Source organism: Anomaloglossus baeobatrachus, chromosome 3, assembly GCF_048569485.1.
Source record: "Anomaloglossus baeobatrachus isolate aAnoBae1 chromosome 3, aAnoBae1.hap1, whole genome shotgun sequence".
Classification (NCBI taxonomy): Eukaryota; Metazoa; Chordata; class Amphibia; order Anura; family Aromobatidae; genus Anomaloglossus; species Anomaloglossus baeobatrachus.
This window is the reverse complement of record NC_134355.1, coordinates 268599020-268619392: the sequence shown is the minus strand read 5'-3', so window position 1 is coordinate 268619392 and position 20373 is coordinate 268599020. Positions and strand designations below refer to the sequence as shown.

The following is a 20373-nucleotide window of genomic DNA, read 5'->3' as shown; positions in this document are numbered from 1 at the left end:
TTGACACTCTGTTGCGTTTTTTAAAGAAACAGTTTTCCATTTCAGTCAGGAAAAAAAAGCAAATGTATGTGCAGAATTCTGGTGCTGCTGTAAAAAGCAATTTTTAATTTGCATAAAACTTATGAAAAAAATGCAACAAAAACGTGCAACGTGTGAACATCCAGCTTGCTGTTAACTCTTTACTAACATATGGATGAGAATGGTTGTCCCTATAGGAAGCAGCATTTGAGTGTAAAGGTCTCCTTTTATGTTTATGATGTCCATATTGGACACAATGTCATAATCTAGTGTCCTATAAAAAAAAAATGTAAGCATTATTCTCAAAATGATCATCTTTTTCTAGAAGTGCCATAGGCAATCAATGGAGTAGAGTTTGCGCATGCACTCTATTCAAGATGGGTCTCTGGAGAGCCCAGTTTCCAGAGCTTCATTCTCAGGATTACTGGGGTGCTAGACGACAAACCCCAAAAGACATTGTCGCTGATGATCAAATAGATTACTCAATATTTTGGGAATAATCTTTCAAAAAAGTCCTGACAAACACATTGTTAGTGGAAGGGATTGATTAGAAAGTAGAAATGGTTCCTTCATATTCTTTATAATTCCCATCATTATGCAACATATAACGTCGGTATTACAATCTAAGTGCTGCCATATGACTCCAGCACACTAGCCATCTACTGCATTATTGATTACACTTTTACATAACACTAGGGAATCTGTCAGTATTTAGGAAGATTACTTTTTATTCAATGTCTTTTGTGTAATTGGACATATATTATATACACACTTAAATAACAGGAAGTCGCAGATAAAGTGATATTCTATAATGCTGATATATGCCATCACTTATTCATCAGTGGGGGTCTAACCTCTGAGACCACCAAAGGTCCTGAGAATTTATGGCTGCATCCAGGAGTGGAAACAGATAGAAGAGGGCCCCTGTACAAGAACATTATAGGGGCCCATTGCAATCCAATAACTCCTCAAATTGCCCAATCTCACCAGGTTTGGAAGAGGGCCCCCTTACCTCTTAGGCTCCCTTACCTCTTAGTTTCCCTTACCTCTTAGTTTCCCTTACCTCTTAGGCCCCCTTACCTCTAGGGCCCCCTTACCTCTTGGTCCCCCTTACCTCTTGGTCCCCCTTACCTCTTGGTCCCCCTTACCTCTAGGGCCCCCTTACTTCTTGGGCCCCCTTACCTCTTGGACCCCCTAACTCAACATGACATTTGAACCTAGTTAGAACATGGCAACATTTTTTATACAATTGAACAACACCCTGAATACTTTTTGTTTTGGGAAGATGTAGAAAATTCTTTTAAAATTGGGTGCCATTCAACTTCATAATGTTTCCACATAAAATATGTATGGTAATAATGTGTAAGCATTGTCCTGTCCAGGCCTGTTTTTTTTTTTTTTTGTTTTTTTTTTTTTCTAAATCTTCTTTCCTTGATGTTATAGTGTGTATGCTATTCAGAATGACCTTTTGGGTCATTCTCATTACTTATTTTTCATGAAGTATATAACTAGGCCACGTGCACACACACTGAGTGTTTGGTGAGTTTTTACCTCAGTATGTGTAAGCCACAACCAGGAGTGGGACAATCAGAGGGAAAGTGTAATAGAAACACGAGCACCACTTCTGTATTATTACCCAACCCTGGTTTTGGCTTACACATACTGAGGTAAGAAACTCACCAAACACTCAATATGTGCACATGGCCTAATTGTCCATGGTGAAAAACCCATTTTAGGCCATGTGCACCCGTTGAGTATTTGGTGAGTTTTTACCTCAGTATTTGTAGCCAAAACCAGCAGTGGGTAATATAATACAGAAGTGGTGATCATGTTTCTATTATACTTTCCCTCTGACTGTTCCACTCCTGGTTTGGGCTACAAATACTGAGGTAAAAACTTCTGCAAATACTCAACATGTGCATGTGGCCTAAAGCTGGGTTTACACACTGCAACATCGCAAAGGACATCGCTGTAACGTCACCGGTTTGGTGACGCAATAGCGACCTCCCTAAGTCTCTGCTAAGTCTCTGGTGAGCGTTCAAACAGGCAAACCTGGCCAACAACTCAACAGTGATCCGGACCTGCAGAGCGACCTAGCTGGTTGTTGGGGACGTTGATAAGCAGCCTTTTGAAAGGGAAGTTGCTAACAAAGTCGCTGCAAAGTCTTCACACACTGAAACTTCATGCTGCACAGCGGGAAACAAAGGACCTAGGAATGGTCCTGAACGATTTGTAACGATTACAACTTCACAGCAGGGGCCGGGTCGCTGATAGGTTTCACACACTGCAACATCGCAAACAACATCGCTATTGCGTCACCAAAACGGTGACGTTACAGCGATGTCGTTTGAGATGTTGCAGTGTGTAAACCCAGCTTAAGACTGCTTTATTTTTAGTACATAGTCTTATCTATCTATACTGATTTCTTAAACAAATGTGGCTTCCTATTCTGGATTTTACATGTTCTAGAGATGTACTGAAATGGGCTGCTTACTATACACAGGTTGTGGATTTCAGACCATATAACGACTCCGGCCCTAGAACTGTACGTTGTTACATGGATGTCTTTAGTACCATATATTTCTGATGGTGGCCCCATTTCTCTACATCTTACCTGCGTTGCATGTCTCGCCTTTTCTCTTTGTGTTTTGTTTTTACTGCTTGTGTTTTTGCTCTTCCATCTGTAGTTGTGTTTGGCATGCCATAAAAAAGGATCCCGTCGATTGCATGAAATAATAAAAGAGTCCATAGCACACATCCTAATTGCTTTATGCCATCGCATTTTCCCTGGCTTTTTGCAACCCACTGCTTTCTTAGAGGTATCCTGTTATTTATTAATGTATGTATGTGGCTAAGATATTTTTTCCATTATTTCTCCCATTATGTCGATAGTTTATATGAAAAGTAAGGTGCTGTATAATCATATACTATACACATGTATCTTTTGATATTTGGGAACTGATAGAATTTTAGTTTTTTGCTTGTGTTACTATAGTAAATGGCCATATTTACCAACACCAAAACACAATGTTGCACGCAGGGCCCCATGTTAAAGGCAAGGGCAGCAGCAGTGCACGATATTGATGAAACCACCACCATCACATGACTACATGGCATCTTTTTTTTACCGTAAACCAATTTCAATTTATAACTTAAAGGATCAATTGAAAACCATTTATCTACTCTCTAAAACATAACATTTATTATATTCATATTAAAATACTATAACAATTGATACAAGATTGGAAAAATTTTTTCAGATATATCAAGGAGACATCAAAGTCGTGATTAGTGATAGTTCAGTGAAGTCCTAATATAGGTCAGTGGGCAAAGGGTGTACACCACCTGTTGTATTTAGTTAGGTATATAGTTATGATAAACTAAGGGGGTCTAAATATTCCCTGATGTTAGCCCTACCTGGCAACGGAGGTCAAAAACACCTTAATTTTTTGGGTGCCCCCCGTTCCTCGGCGGCTAGCCCTAATTGCCCCTGTCACTATAATAATAATCTTATCCCACCACCAGGAAATTAGTGTGCTGGAGTGCAGATTCAGTCATATGTCATAATGAAATTCAATACACAGGGTTATATCCAAATTTCATGTAAATACTTGAAATTTCAATTCTCAGTCTAAAGATTAACCTGTATGGCTATACAACTGAGAACATACATAAGTTAATGGGTCTATTCAGAATGATGGACCTATGGTCCCGGTACTTATCCTGCCAGGACTAGCTTGATCGCAGCTTGATCCCGACGCGTTTCCCCCCAACGTCTTGGGGTTCATCAGGGGATATCAGTATATCAAATTATTTTTAGTTAATTTGGGCCATCAATCTATAATGAAAAGGGGTAAGTATTCCTTAGTTACATCTATGACACTTTGATTAACATATGACCCATAATGAATTGCACATACCTCCTCATCATATCAATCCATGTATTAGGAATTCTGTATAGTCCTCATATGGTTCAGTTAGAGTTCTATTGGAGTTCTGTAACCCCCAATCGATAATCAATATAAATGGTGTAAAAGCCCCCAGCAGCAATACTCTGGGAGACTCTGCAGCTAGTGAGTGCCTGCAATGGCAGCGTGTCACTGCTGCATCGGATCCATATGTCTGGTGCGCGTGCTGGATTAGTGTATATAAAGGGTATTGGTTCCCTCCCCCCAAAACACATGCAGAATCTGCCATTTCCGTTTTTCAAATTCCCGCCCATGGGCGGTGTCATTGTCACAGATAGTAGTAATCAATCATTGGGCGGCCAGACCATGTGGTCCGTAGCGACCCACGTGGGACGCTTCTTAATACCGCCTCCTCATTCATTATGATGAGTGCAAGTCTACAATTGCTTATCCGGTTAAACACCCACCCAGACATTCATTGGGCGGCCAGACCATGTGGTCCGTAGCGACCCACGTGGGACGCTTCTTAATACCGCCTCCTCATTCATTAAGATGAGTGCGGCCAAGAAGGTCTACACTTGATTATCCGGTTATACGCCCACCCGATCATTCATTGGTCGGCCAGACCATGTGGTCCATAGCGACCCACGTGGGACGCTTCTTAATACCGCCTCCTCATTCATTACGAAGTGTGCAGCAAAGAAAGTCTGCACTTCCTGCAGAATACTCCTGCGTTCCGCCCGCCCAGTGAATACACTTTCTCTATAGGCGGCGGAAATGCCATGTGCTGCAAAAAAGCTGACAACATAGAAAGCAATACTGCGTTCCATCTGATAATATAGTTAGTTCTCAGAAGTGCTCAGGACTATGTAAAGATTCCTCAGTCCGACAGTTTTGTTATTACTTGTGATGATGCATTTAATAGGTCTCAATAGTGACCATTATTAACAAGTTGTCCCATCAGAGCACAATTGATATAATTTCATACTGTCACATCTGTTTTTTCTCCACAGATACCATAATATTGAGGTTGGGGTATTATATGAAAATGAGTAATATGTACCATCCCTATATTAATTGATAACATACTTCATCCTTTAATTAGTGTTTTGTATAGGAAGGGGGAGTGGTGGGGGGGGGGAGAGATATTTTTAGCTAACTAAATACAACAGGTGGTGTACACCCTTTGCCCACTGACCTATATTAGGACTTCACTGAACTATCACTAATCACGACTTTGATGTCTCCTTGATATATCTGAAAAATGTTTTCCAATCTTGTATCAATTGTTATAGCATCTTTTTTTTACGTTTGTCATCTTTTGCATGGTGCATTGCGTCTCTTTTAGTGTGGTCTTGGGAAACTTGGTGCTGGTAAATACGGCTGCTTTGTTTATATGATGTTTTTTGAATTTTATGTCTATTTCAGTGAATACTATAGTGAATGGGAATGTTATGTTATTTTTTCCGAATTTGACATAAGTACTGTTATACATTCCATTTCTAACTGTTGTTTACACGTTTGAGACTTTTATGCTGGGAACTGATGGTCATGAGATTTCATGGTTTCAATTTAGTCACTACTAAAGACACACATTTACACATCTAGCCATCATTGTTGGAGAAATTGGTATCCTACGTTTAGTAATTTGAGTGAATTGTTAATATTACTCCTGTTTTTTGCAGATCTGCATTGAAACGTATGTCTCAAGCTGTCATCAGCGAAGCATAAACACAGCTGTACGAGCCACACTCAGCCAAATGTTAAGTGACCTGACTCTACAGTTACGCCAAAAGCAGGACAGCCCGGTGAGACATACATTTTGTTTTATATACAGTGGAACCTTGGATTACGAGCATAATTGGTTCCCGGAGTGCGCTCTTAAACCAAGTTGCTCTTATATCAAAGCGAATTTTCTCATAGGAATTAATTGAAATGCAGACAATTCGTTCCACAACCCAAAAATATTTACTGTATTTATACAAACTTATTACAGTAATACAAAATAATGTACTGTAGTCATATAAAATTATTACAGTACACTGATACAAAATACTGTACAGTAAAAAACAAAAAAAAAAAATTAAACTGTACGTTAGCTTATAATAGAATTGTTGGTGTGCGGGACATAAGGGTACTTTACACGCTGTGATATCGGTACCGATATCGCTAGCGAGCATATCCGCCCCCGTCGGATGTGCGTCACGGGCAAATCGCTGCCTGTCTCTCACAACATTGCTTACACACGTCGCTGTGACTAGCGAACCGCCTCATTTCTAAGGGGGCGGTTCGTTCGGCATCATAGCGACGTCACTAAGTGGCCGACTAATAGCAGAGGAGGAGCGGAGATGAGCGGGCCAAACATCCCGCCCACCTCTTTCCTTTCTTATTGCTGGCGGGACGCAGGTAAGGAGGTGTTCATCGTTTTTGCGGTGTCATACATAGCGATGTGTGCTGCCGCAGGAACGACAAACAACCTCGCTACTCACCTGTCAACGATTTTTGGTGTTGGAGCGACCTCTCCAATACCAACGATTTTTACCTCTTTTGCAATAGTTTTAGGTCGCTCAGAGGTGTTACATGCTGCGATGTCCTTAATAACGCCAGATGTGCGTCACAAACACCGTGACCCCAACAATATATTATTAGCGATGTCGCAGCGTGTAAAGCACCCTATACACTATAGAGAGAAAAAATGTTGTATAACTATGACAACCTTTTATTCCACTACAATACACAAAAAAAACACCCCAAATCTATTCTCCCCAAAATAAGGATAGAACTAAGCCAAATATGGGGTACGAATACTGCACAGGCAATTAGATTACAATACAAGAAATGTGCTGCACTGGTTAGCAAAAAGAAAGTACAATACTGTATCCAGAAATGCAAATTGATAGGCATGCTATAAAGTATATACTGTAGGGTACAATGGCATACTGTATACAGTACATAAGTACAGAAAGTTACCCCCAGAGTGGGTCAGAAAGCGTTGAAAGGACAGAACCAGACGTGTGCACAGTGAGTATTTGCTCTTCTTGCAAATCATTGCTCTTAAACCAAGTTACAAATTTGTAAAAAGCTTTGCTTATCTTACAAAACGCTCTCAAACCAAACCAAGTTACTCTTAATCCAAGTTTCCACTGTATGTGTGAGTGTGTGTTGTGTGTGTATGCATGTATGTATGTATGTATGCATGTATGTATGTGTATATATATATATATATATATATATATATATATATATATATATATATATATATATATATATATATATATATATATATATATATATATATACATACATACATATATACATATGTGTATGTATGTATGTATATATATATATATATATATATATATATATATATATACTGTTATAATATATATGTGTGTGTTCAAAAAGTAAGTATGTGTAATAGGGTTATGAAGGGGGAGATTTATCATACATGGTGGGAATTTGAAACTGACTTAGTTACCGCTCCCTTATATTAGGAATCAGTATCTATGGTATGCATTTCCAAGCGGCATTTTGAATTTCTTATTCCAGGTACCCCCATACCCCCGGTTTCTATAGGGGGCTTGTGTATATTCAAAAGGAGGATCTCTGGAAATTTGCCCTAGTCTGACCAAGGGTGGTTATATGCTGGGTTTTTTCTATGCCCTGCTTGGAGTATTGGCATTATTGTTTTTGATGACCAAGCCTATCTCTTTTTATCCTCACGTTTTTACACTAGTGAACCCAGTTTTCATTTTAGGATTATCCAATAAAGGTTATATTTTAGGTTTCTTTCCTTGATGTCTGTTCTATGATCCAGCTATCTACTATCAGGATCTGGAATTGGAGGAAACACATGTTTAACACACTATATAGGCAGTTGTATAAAGCCCGCTTTACACGCTGCAATGTATCTTACAATGTGTCGGCGGGGTCACGTCGTAAGTGACACACATCCGGCATCGTAAGGTACATTGCAGTGTGTAACAGCTACATGCGATTGCGATTGAACGGTAAAACGTTCATCGCACGCACATCGTTCATTCCTCATGAATTGAACATCAGATTGTTCATCGTACCCGGGGTAGCACACATCGCAGTGTGTGACACCCCGGGAACGATGAACAGATCTTACCTGCGTCCTGCGGCTCCCGGCCGGTAATGCGGAAGGAAGGAGGTGGGCGGGATGTTTACGTCCCGCTCAGCTCCGCCCCTCCGCTTCTATTGGCCGGCTGCCGCGTGACGTCGATGTGACGTCGAACGTCCCTCCCACTTCAGGAAGTGGACGTTCGCCGCCCACAGCGAGGTCGTATGGACAGGTAAGTACGTGTGACGGGGGTTAATCGTTTGTGCGGCACATTCAACAAAATTGAACGTGCCGCACATACGATGGGGGCGGTTACGATCGCATACGATATCGTATGCAGAATCGTAACATGTAAAGCAGGCTTTAGGCTCATACATCACTGGTCAGGATATCACACTGATGCTGAAGTATCTGTGAGAAATATAATCACGTTCCAGGTGCTAAACCAAAACTATCTTCTATAAATATCTAATTATTAAGAAAGAGGAAAACGAACATTTGTTACATGATTTGCCAGTGTTCACCATTATCTTGTGGATTGTTACATTTTTATGTTATACTTATTAAAATTCCAAACAACATACACCCATGTGAGTAACTATAGACACAATTAGATATTCCAATAAAGGAGGGGGCAGGGATTGGGGCAATAGCCCTAAACTATCTCTACCTTGCAGCGGAGGTCGGCACCCTATAAGGTGAATTGGCGCCCCCGCTCACCAACGGCTCACTTTCCCTATCCCTACACTGCTAATACGTGCTGCTAATGTCAGTGAGGGAATATACCGTGAGATACAGGGGATAAAGAGGCGTCAATATGCAATTATTATATATATCCAATTCATTCCCAAAGATTACATATTCGAACTCTGTATTTTACATAGCTGTTTGGTAGCTTAAATCAATATGATATAGCAAATTCAAGGACCAAACCCTAAAAGAAATTAAATATCTCAGATGTATAACATGTACCCACTGTATCAATATAATAATAGTAATAATAAGGCCAGGTAAAGTCATGAGGAGATCTTGTCCAATCACAGACCCTCCACTGTCCAATTGACACTCAGGCTAATAAAATAAAATAAACTCATATTTGTCAGACACTTAGCATGAAAAAAGCCCAACGTGTTTCTCTCCTCTTCACAGTGGCAGACAGGGTTTCATCAGGGGCATCCCCAGGTGAGGACAGTTAGTGTAGCCAGTTTCCTAGCCTGTCCAAAATAGCTGCTAATCCCCAGGTACTGTAAGATCTTTATAATGACCTCTGCTATAGAATATGTACTTTTACCACTTTTTAGGAACTCCATTTTTACATATCACCAGCATCATGAGTTTTTCAGCAGTAACATTTTCCATACTGGATATGTTTCAGAGCAGACCTGAAAAGAAACTCACACAACATGCACAAAACTCATATAAACCATGTGTAGGTTTATATGACTAATCTGCAATCACTGGAGCAGTAGAGCGGATGAGGGGGTGTTTCTACGAGGTCTTTACAGTTTTTCTACCTTAAAAGACACACGTCTTACAAGACTGGATGCGTCTGGCCACCTGGGTACTTAAGCAGTGGTGTTGCCCATATATTGTCCACCACCACGGTCTTTTTCACATGCATTATCTGGGCCATTATTGAGTAGAGCGCTCATGGCAGAGAAAGCTTACCACCCTTTATCCACAGACCTTCCTCAGTCAGCTGGCTCCCTGCATCTCACACTCCATTCCTTGCTGAATCATTTCTTTCTGTAGGAATTTAAAAACACAAGTAGTGACCAATGTCACGGACATGACAGGAGCCATCGAGGTATGGTACCGGTCTGCATTGGTAAAGGACTCTCAACTCTAGACCCATTCACTGCTTCTTTGTTGTCTGCACCTGTGCGAGCATCTCCTCTGGCTCCATTAGTCACCGGTTCCTTTGATAACAGGAGAGCCTCCACCTGGGCTCACACCCACTTTACGGTCTTTATAGGTTTATCACGTCACAATCCACATTTCACTATCTTACCCCCCTCCGCTCTACGAACCACAGTGATCGCAAATCTTCATCTCGTTCTCCTATTCCGATGGGAGAGGAGCGAGTGGTTCGATTTTTATTATCTCATGTTGTGTAACCTCAGCATATCTAGTGTAGAATCAACCAGCATCTTGGTATCTGGATCCATCTACGGAAAAACTCAAAATCTGCATTAGCAATGGGCTCATCTGAGACCTGTTCAAAACCTGACAATTCTTGTTACATCAGAGCAATCATGAGATGTATGTAAATCTGCTGTATCCTCCTTACAGATAAAAATATAAATAAAACTTAATAGAAAAACTCAATTGATGAACAAATTAAAACCTTAAATAATATATGTGATTTTTCCACATCATCTTTCCCCCCTTTTTGAATCTATTATCAAAAACATAATTAGATTCAAAAAGTGTGTGGCCCCGGAGCTCTACATTTAGGCATAAAAGTCACAATGTGTAGATTGTACCTAACTGGGAAAACCATAAATATATTTCACGTCCAGTGTTAGGCCCCAAGACTACCACGTACCAGCCACAACATGCAACTTAAACGCTATGCCCCAATGGTATCCGTACTAGCCATTCCACGCTACACTGTGCTAGGCCCCAAGATTACCACGTACCAGCAGTCCCACGTATTTCCTCAGAGCCATAAACTGTACCACAGGCGACAACCGTATACTATACTACAGACAATATCCTGTACGTTTCCAGACGACGCTCACAAAACCACTTGCTCTCCTAACTACCAGTCAATCTCCCCTATTCACAAATACACAACAGGCAGCAGGCAACTGAACATGTGACGGTTCTTCCGAGATTAATATGGACAATAGCCATGAGACCTGGTCTGCCGTCAACAGATACCCCAAAAAACGGACATGGTCAGGCAATCAGTGCCACACCCACCCCCCCCCCTAACCCGAGACCACTGGAAGACTACAGATTATGAAAAATCAGCAGACCTACCGTGCTCTCGTTAGGTGATCAAATTCCTGGGGTGTTCAGCACCTCACAACACACACATTGCACAAAACATACCTCCCCCCAAAACACACACACCCACACAAACCGCACAACACACACACACAACGCTACAGACACACAGCGCTCTACAAACATATATATATAAGAAAGATCATATATTAACTACACAATACGTAAATTCTAGAATACCCGATGCGTAGAATCGGGCCACCTTCTAGTATATATATAATTGCCTTATTCTGTCTGTCTGTCACCAAAATGACGTCATTACAGTGACAACCGTCGCATTGGCCGCTGGGCTCGGCCTGCCCCCCCACACGGATTGGCCGCTCGGCTCGGCCTAGCCCCGCCCCCCCCGCACAGATTGGCCGCTTTGCGAGGCCCCGCCCCCGCATGCATCGGCCGCTTGGCCAGGCCCCGCTCCCTCACGCATTGGACGCTCGGCCTGGCCCCACCCCCCGCACCCATTCCCCGAACCCACACTGAGCCCCGACTCCCAGGTGAGTGCTGCACCCCCGGGAGCCCACACCAGCAACCCAGCCGAGACATACCCTCGCGTTGCTGCGATTGCCGGCGTACGCTGGTAACCATGGTACACATCGGGTAACCATGGAAACCACTTTGCTTAATTACCCGATTGTGTAGCATGGTTATCGGCGTATGCCAGCTCCCTGCCCATTCAGATCGTTGGTCTCCCGCTGTCAAACACGCCGATGCGTGCTGCACAGCAGGAGACCAACAAACAAAAAGTGAACCAGCACTGTCGCTTTGAATAGTTATCTGATGTGTACCATGCTTGCTAGCTTACCCCGGCTCCCGACACACGTGTCCCGTAGCCGGCGTACGCTGGTAACCATGATATACATCGCGTAACTATGGAAACCGCTTTGCATAGTTGCCCGCTCGGCCACGCCCCCCACACACACTCTGCCCGCTCGGCCACGCCCGCCACACACTCTGCCCGCTCGGCCACGCCCCCCTCACACATTGGGCACCTATACACCTCCCTCCAGGACTACTCCACCTATTAGGCACCTCCCCCCAGGACTACTCCTCCTATTATACTCCTCTCCCCCAGGACTACTCCTCCTATTATCCTCCTCTCCCCCCAGGACTACTCCTCCTATTATCTTCCACTCCCCCCAGGACTACTCCTCCTATTATACTCCTCTCTCCCCAGGACTACTCCTCCTATTATACTCCTCTCCCCCTAGGACTATTCCTACTATTATACTCCTCTCCCCCCAGGACTACTCCTTCTATTAACCTCCTCTCCCTTCAGGACTACTCCTCCTATTATTCTCCTCTCCCCCCAGGACTTCTCCTCCTATTATTCTCCTCTCCCCCCAGGACTATTCCTCCTATTATACTCCTCACCTCCAGGACTACTCCTCCTATTATACTCCTCACCTCCAGGACTACTCCTCCTATTATACTCCTCACCTCCAGGACTACTACTCCTATTATACTCCTCTCCCCCCAGGACTACTCCTCCTATTATCCTCCTCTCCCCCCAGGATTACTCCTCCTATTATCCTACTCTCTCCCCAGGACTCCTCCTCCTATTATACTCCTCTACCCCCAGGCCTACTCCTCCAACACACACACTGCACAAAATATACCTCCCCCAAAACACACACACACCCACACAAACCGCGCAACACACACAGCACCATACACACACAACGCTGCAGACACACAGCGCTCCACAAGCAACGCAACACACACAACGCAACACACAAACAACACCGCTCTCACACACACCCACACCCAGACAACAGCCAGAACATTTACAGCGCCCTACACAAACACTTGGCAACTACACACAACAACATCTATATATATATATATATATATATATAACACAAATCATACATTAACTACACAATAAATTCTAGAATACCCGATGCGTTAGATGCGTGTATATATATATAAAATATATTTATATATTTATATTAGCTGTAGTATCCGGGCGTTGCCTGGTATAGTAATTATCTTTCCGAGTTTCTGTCTGTCTCTGTGTGTCTGTATCAGTTTCTCTGTCTGTCTCTCTCTATCTCTCTATCTCTGTTTCTCTCTCTATCTCTGTGTCTCTATCTCTGTGTCTCTGTCTTTCTCTGTCTGTCTCTCTGTCCCCGTCTGCCTCTCTTTCCCGTCTGCCTCTCTTTCCCCGTCTGCCTCTCTTTCCCTGTCTGCCTCTCTTTCCCCGTCTGCCTCTCTTTCCCCGTCTGCCTCTCTTTCCCCGTCTGCCTCTCTTTCCCTGTCTGCCTCTCTTTCCCCGTCTGCCTCTCTTTCCCCGTCTGCCTCTCTTTCCCCGTCTGCCTCTCTTTCCCTGTCTGTCTCTCTTTCCCCGTCTGTCTCTCTTTGCCCGGCTGTCTCTCTTTGCCCGGCTGTCTCTCTTTGCCCGGCTGTCTCTCTTTGCCCGGCTGTCTCTCTTTGCCCGGCTGTCTCTCTTTGCCCGGCTGTCTCTTTCCCTGTCTGTTGTCTTTTTCTGTCTCTCACTCACACATAAGCTTTTTATACTAAGTTTATTTTGTTCCTATAGCAACCACTGACAGTTGCTATTAATAGCCCGTATCTCCCAGCTCGTAACTGTAAAGCGTGGGGTTAATTTTTCTCGTCAAAACATAGTCTATGACGTTCCCTGGGTCACATGGGGCGCTTGTGCAAAATTTCATGATTGTAAATGTGACGGTGCAGCACACACACACACACACACACACACACACACACACACACACATACATATATACACACATACATATATACACACATACATATATACACACATACATATACTGATATTCTGCGCTATCTATATATATAATTGCCTTATTCTCTCTGTCTATTCTGTCTGTCTGTCTGTCTTGCTCCAAAATTGTGTCCTTACCGTGACATGTCCTTACGGTGACAAACAGCGGATTGGCCGCTGGCCTCACCATGGCCCCGCCCCCCCACACGGATTGGCCGCTCGCCTCGCCTCGGCTCCTCCCCCCGCATGGATTGGCCGCTCGGCTCCGCCCCCCGCACGGATTGGCCGCTCGCCCAGGCTCCGCCCCCCACACGGAATGGCTTCTCGCTCCGAGGTGAGCGCATCAAGGTCCTGCAGCGGCCGAACACACACACACGCACACACATAAGAACAGACACACACACACACTCACATCACTTTCACACTCACACTTTCACACTCACACTTTCACACACTCACACTCACACTTTCACTCACACTTTCACACTCACACTTTCACACTTTCACACTCACACTTTCACACTTTCACACTCACACTCACACTTTCACACTCACTCTCTCACTCACACTCACACTTTCACACTCACACTTTCACACTCACACTTTCACACTCACACTTTCACACTTTCACACTCACACTTTCACACTTTCACACTCACACTCACACTTTCACACTCACACTTTCACACTCACACTCTCTCACTCACACTCTCTTACTCACACTCACACTTTCACACTCACACTTTCACACTCACACTTTCACACTCACACTTTCACACTCACACTTTCACACTCACACTTTCACACTCACACTTTCACACTCACACTTTCACACTACCACTCACACTTTCACACTCACACTTTCACACTCACACTCTCTCTCACACACTCACACACTCACAATCACACACTCACACACACTCACACTCACACTTTCACACTCACACTTTCACACTCACACTTTCACACTCACACTCACACTTTCACACTCACACTTTCACACTTTCACACTCACACTTTCACACTCACACTTTCACACTCACACTTTCACACTCACACTTTCACACTCACACTCACACTTTCACACTCACACTTTCACACTCACACTTTCACACTCACACTTTCACACTCACACTTTCACTCACACTTTCACACTCACACTCTCACTCACACTCTCTCACTCACACTTTCACACTCACACTTTCACACTCACACTTTCACACTCACACTCACTCACACTCTCTCACTCACACTCACACTTTCACACTCACACTTTCACACTTTCACACTCACACTCACACTTTCACACTCACACTTTCACACTCACACTTTCACACTCACACTTTCACACTCACACTTTCACACTCACACTTTCACACTCACACTTTCACACTCACACTTTCACACTCACACTCTCACACTCACACTTTCACACTCACACTCTCACTCACACTTTCACTCACACTTTCACACTCACACTCTCACTCACACTCTCTCACTCACACTTTCACACTCACACTCACACTTTCACACTCACACTTTCACACTCACACTTTCACACTCACACTCACACTTTCACACTCACACTTTCACACTCACACTCTCTCACTCACACTCTCTCACTCACACTCTCTCACTCACACTCTCTCACTCACACTTTCACACTCACACTTTCACACTCACACTCACACTCACACTTTCACACTCACACTTTCACACTTTCACACTCACACTTTCACACTCACACTTTCACACTCACACTCTCTCACTCACACTCTCTCACTCACACTCTCTCACTCACACTTTCACACTCACACTCACACTTTCACACTCACACTTTCACACTCACACTTTCACACTTTCACACTCACACTTTCACACTCACACTTCCACACTCACACTTTCACACTCACACTTTCACACTCACACTTTCACACTCACACTTTCACACTCACACTTTCACACTCACACTCTCTCACTCACACTCACACTTTCACACTCACACTCACACTTTCACACTCACACTTTCACACTCACACTTTCACACTCACACTTTCACACTCACACTCTCTCACTCACACACTCACACACTCACAATCACACTTTCACAATCACACTTTCACACTCACACTTTCACACTCACACTTTCACACTCACACTTTCACACTCACACTTTCACACTCACACTTTCACACTCACACTTTCACACTCACACTCACACTTTCACACTCACACTTTCACACTTTCACACTTTCACACTTTCACACTCACACTTTCACACTCACACTCTCTCACTCACACTCACACTTTCACACTCACACTTTCACACTCACACTTTCACACTCACACTTTCACACTCACACTTTCACACTCACACTCTCTCACTCTCTCACTCTCTCACTCACACACTCACACACTCACACTTTCACACTCACTTTCACACTCACACTTTCACACTCACACTTTCACACTTTCACACTCACACTTTCACACTCACACTTTCACACTCACACTCTCTCACTCACACTCACTCTCTCACACACTCACACACTCACAATCACACACTCACACTTTCACACTCACACTTTCACACTCACACTTTCACACTCACACTTTCACACTCACACTTTCACACTCACACTCTCTCACTCACACTCTCTCACTCACACTCACACTTTCACACTCACACTTTCACACTTTCACACTCACACTCTCTCACTCACACTCTCTCACTCACACTCACACTTTCACACTCACACTCACACTTTCACACTCACACTTTCACACTCACACTTTCACACTCACACTTTCACACTCACACTTTCACACTCACACTCTCTCACTCACACTCTCACACTCACACTTTCACACTCACACTTTCACACTCACACTTTCACACTCACACTTTCACACTCACACTTTCACACTTTCACACTCACACTTTCACACTCACACTTTCACACTCACACTTTCACACTCACACTTTCACACTCACACTCTCTCACTCACACTCTCACACTCACACTTTCACACTCACACTTTCACACTCACACTTTCACACTCACACTTTCACACTCACACTTTCACACTTTCACACTCACACTTTCACACTCACACTTTCACACTCACACTTTCACACTCACACTCTCTCACTCACACTCTCTCACTCACACTCACACTTTCACACTCACACTTTCACACTCACACTTTCACACTCACACTTTCACACTCACACTCTCACTCACACGCTCTCACTCACACTCTCTCACTCACACTTTCACACTCACACTCTCTCACTCACACTCACACTTTCACACTCACACTCACACTTTCACACTCACACTTTCACACTCCCACTTTCACACTCACACTTTCACACTCACACTTTCACACTCACACTCTCTCACTCACACACTCACACTTTCACACTCACACTTTCACACTCACACTTTCACACTCACACTTTCACACTCACACTTTCACACACTCACACTTTCACTCACACTCACACTTTCACACTCACACTCACACTTTCACACTCACGCTCTCTCACTCACGCTCTCTCACTCACACTCTCACACTCACACTCACACTTTCACACTCACACTTTCACACTCACACTTTCACACTCACACTTTCACACTTTCACACTCACACTTTCACACTCACACTTTCACACTCACACTTTCACACTCACACTTTCACACTCACACTTTCACTCTCACTTTCACACTCACACTTTCACACTTTCACACTCACACTTTCACTCACACTCACACTTTCACACTCACACTTTCACTCTCACACTCACACTTTCACTCTCACACTCACACTTTCACACTCACACTCTCACTTTCACACTCACACTTTCACACTCACACTCACTTTCACACTCTTACTCACATTCACTTTCACACTCACTTTCACACTCACATCAGATCGCATCCACGTCCTGCAGCGGCGGAACACACACACCTCACACACACACATCAGATCGCATCCACGTCCTGCAGCGGCGGAACACACACACCTCACACACACACATCAGATCGCATCCACGTCCTGCAGCGGTGGAACACACACACGCACACACATAAGAACAGACACACAGACACACACACACACACACATCAGATCACACTCACTCTCACACACACCTCACACACACATCAGATCGCATCCACATACTCACAACATCCCGTGATATCGCTTGCTTCTCGGCGGCGATACTGTGCAGTGATCTTCCAGGACCTGCCGGAGGATCACATGGCCGGAAGCATGTGGTATCTCCGGATGTTGTGAGTGTGTCAGCGCGTATGTGCGATATCGTCAGTGTGTGTGTGTATGCGATCGGATGTGTGTGAGTGTGTGTGTGTGTGTGTGTGTGTGAGTGTATGCGATCGGATGTGTGTGAGTGTATGCGATCGGATGTGTGTGAGTGTGTGTGTGAGTGTATGCGATCGGATCTGTGAGTGTCGGCAGAGGAGCACGGCGTGCAGCACAGCTGCTGGGACCGCCCACCCGTGGGCACAGGGAGAAGTGGGGTGTGTGTGTGAGTGTATGTGATCAGATGTGTGCGTGTTTACTGTCTGATGTGTGACTGTGGAGCATGATGGGGGGTGCACAGCATGGGGGATGGAGCACGATGGGGAGTGCGCAGCATGGGGGATGGAGCACGATGGGGGGGTGCGCAGCATGGGGGGATGGAGCACGATGGGGAGTGCGCAGCATGGGGGATGGAGCACGATGGGGAAGTGCGCAGCATGGGGGATGGAGCACGATGGGGAGTGCGCAGCATGGGGGATGGAGCACGATGGGGAGTGCGCAGCATGGGGGATGGAGCACGATGGGGAGTGCGCAGCATGGGGGATGGAGCACGATGGGGAGTGCGCAGCATGGGGGATGGAGCACGATGGGGAGTGCGCAGCATGGGGGATGGAGCACGATCGGGAATGCGCAGCATTGGGGATGGAGCACAATGGGGAATACGCAGCATGGAGGATGGAGCACAATGGGGAGTGGGGATGGAGCACGATGGGGGGGTGCGCAGCATGGGGGATTGAGCACGATGGGGGGTGCGCAGCAAGGGGGATGGTGCACGATGGGGGGTGCAGCATGGGGGGTGGACCACAATGGGGGGTGCACACCTCCCCCCCCCAAAACACACACACACTGCCACACACGCACTGCACAACACACCACACACACACTGGGAACCACAAACACTGCCCTACAGACACCCACACACACAACGCCGCACACACACAACACCCAACACACAACACCCAACACACAAACACCGCGGCACACACAAATATACGCACATACCGCACAACACACACATTGCACAAAACATACCTCCCCCCAAAACACACACACACACCCACACAAACCGCGCAACACACATACACAACGATACAGACACACAGCGCTCCACAAATAACGACACACAATGCAACACACAAACACCGCTCTCACCCCCCGCCACACCCAGACAACACCCAGAACATGTACAGCCCCTACACAAACACTTGGTAACTACACACAACAACATATATATATATATATATATATATATATATATATAACATAAATCATACATTAACTACACAATACGTAAATTCTAGAATACCCGATGCGTAGAATCGGGCTACCTTCTAGTACATATATAATATATATATATATATATATATATATATATATATATATAGATAGATAGATAGATAGATAGAGATATATATATATATATATATATATATATATGAGAGAGATATATATATATATATATATATATATATATCTGTGTATATATAATTGCCTTATTCTGTCTGTCTGTCTGTCTGTCATGCTCCAAAATTGTGTCCTTACGGTGACACAAAGCTGATTGGCCGCTGGGCTCGCCATGGCCCCGCCCCCCCACACGGATTGGCCTCTCGCCCCGGCTCTCTGCAGGCCCCGCCCCCCTCACGCAATCCACGCTCGCTCTTGCCCAACTGACACGTAGCTCCGACTCCCAGGTGAGTACACACACACACACACATCAGATCACACTCACTCTCACACACACCTCACACATCACATCCACACACTCACAACATCCTGGGATATCGCTTGCTTCTACACCGGCTCCGTCACGATCCCAGCAGCGCCAGACATAACCTTGCGATGCTGGGATCTTCACGGAGCCCGTGAACGCTGTTAACCATTATACACATCGGGTAACTAAGGTCCCTTGGTTACCCGATGTGTATCATAGTTAACAGTGTACACCGGCTCACACTCACTCTCACACACACCTCACACATACATCACATCGCATCCACACACTCACAGCATCCGGCGATATCGCTTGCTTCTCGGCCTCGATACTGTGCTGTTGTGACCTTCCAGGACCTGTCGGAGGATCACATGGCCAGAAGCATGTGGTATCTCCGGATGTTGTGAGTATGAGCGCATATGTGCAATATCGTCAATGTGTGTGTGCGTGAGTGTATGCGATCGGGTGTGTGTGGGTGTGTGTGAGTGTATGCGATTGGGTGTGTGAGTGTCGGCAGAGGAGCATGGCATGCTGGAGGAGGCTGGGAGGAGAGAGGCTGATCCTGGGG

General features: G+C 44.7%; 1 protein-coding gene across 1 annotated transcript in view; it reads left to right on the top strand.

The window, feature by feature from the left end:
- ARFGEF3 (ARFGEF family member 3) overlaps nucleotides 1-20373 on the top strand; it is a 240922-nt gene that overhangs the window by 72743 nt on the left and 147806 nt on the right. Inside the window, exon 6 of the mRNA XM_075339833.1 lies at nucleotides 5612-5734. Coding sequence (XP_075195948.1) covers nucleotides 5612-5734 — 123 coding nt within the window. The remainder of the gene's footprint in view (nucleotides 1-5611; nucleotides 5735-20373) is intronic.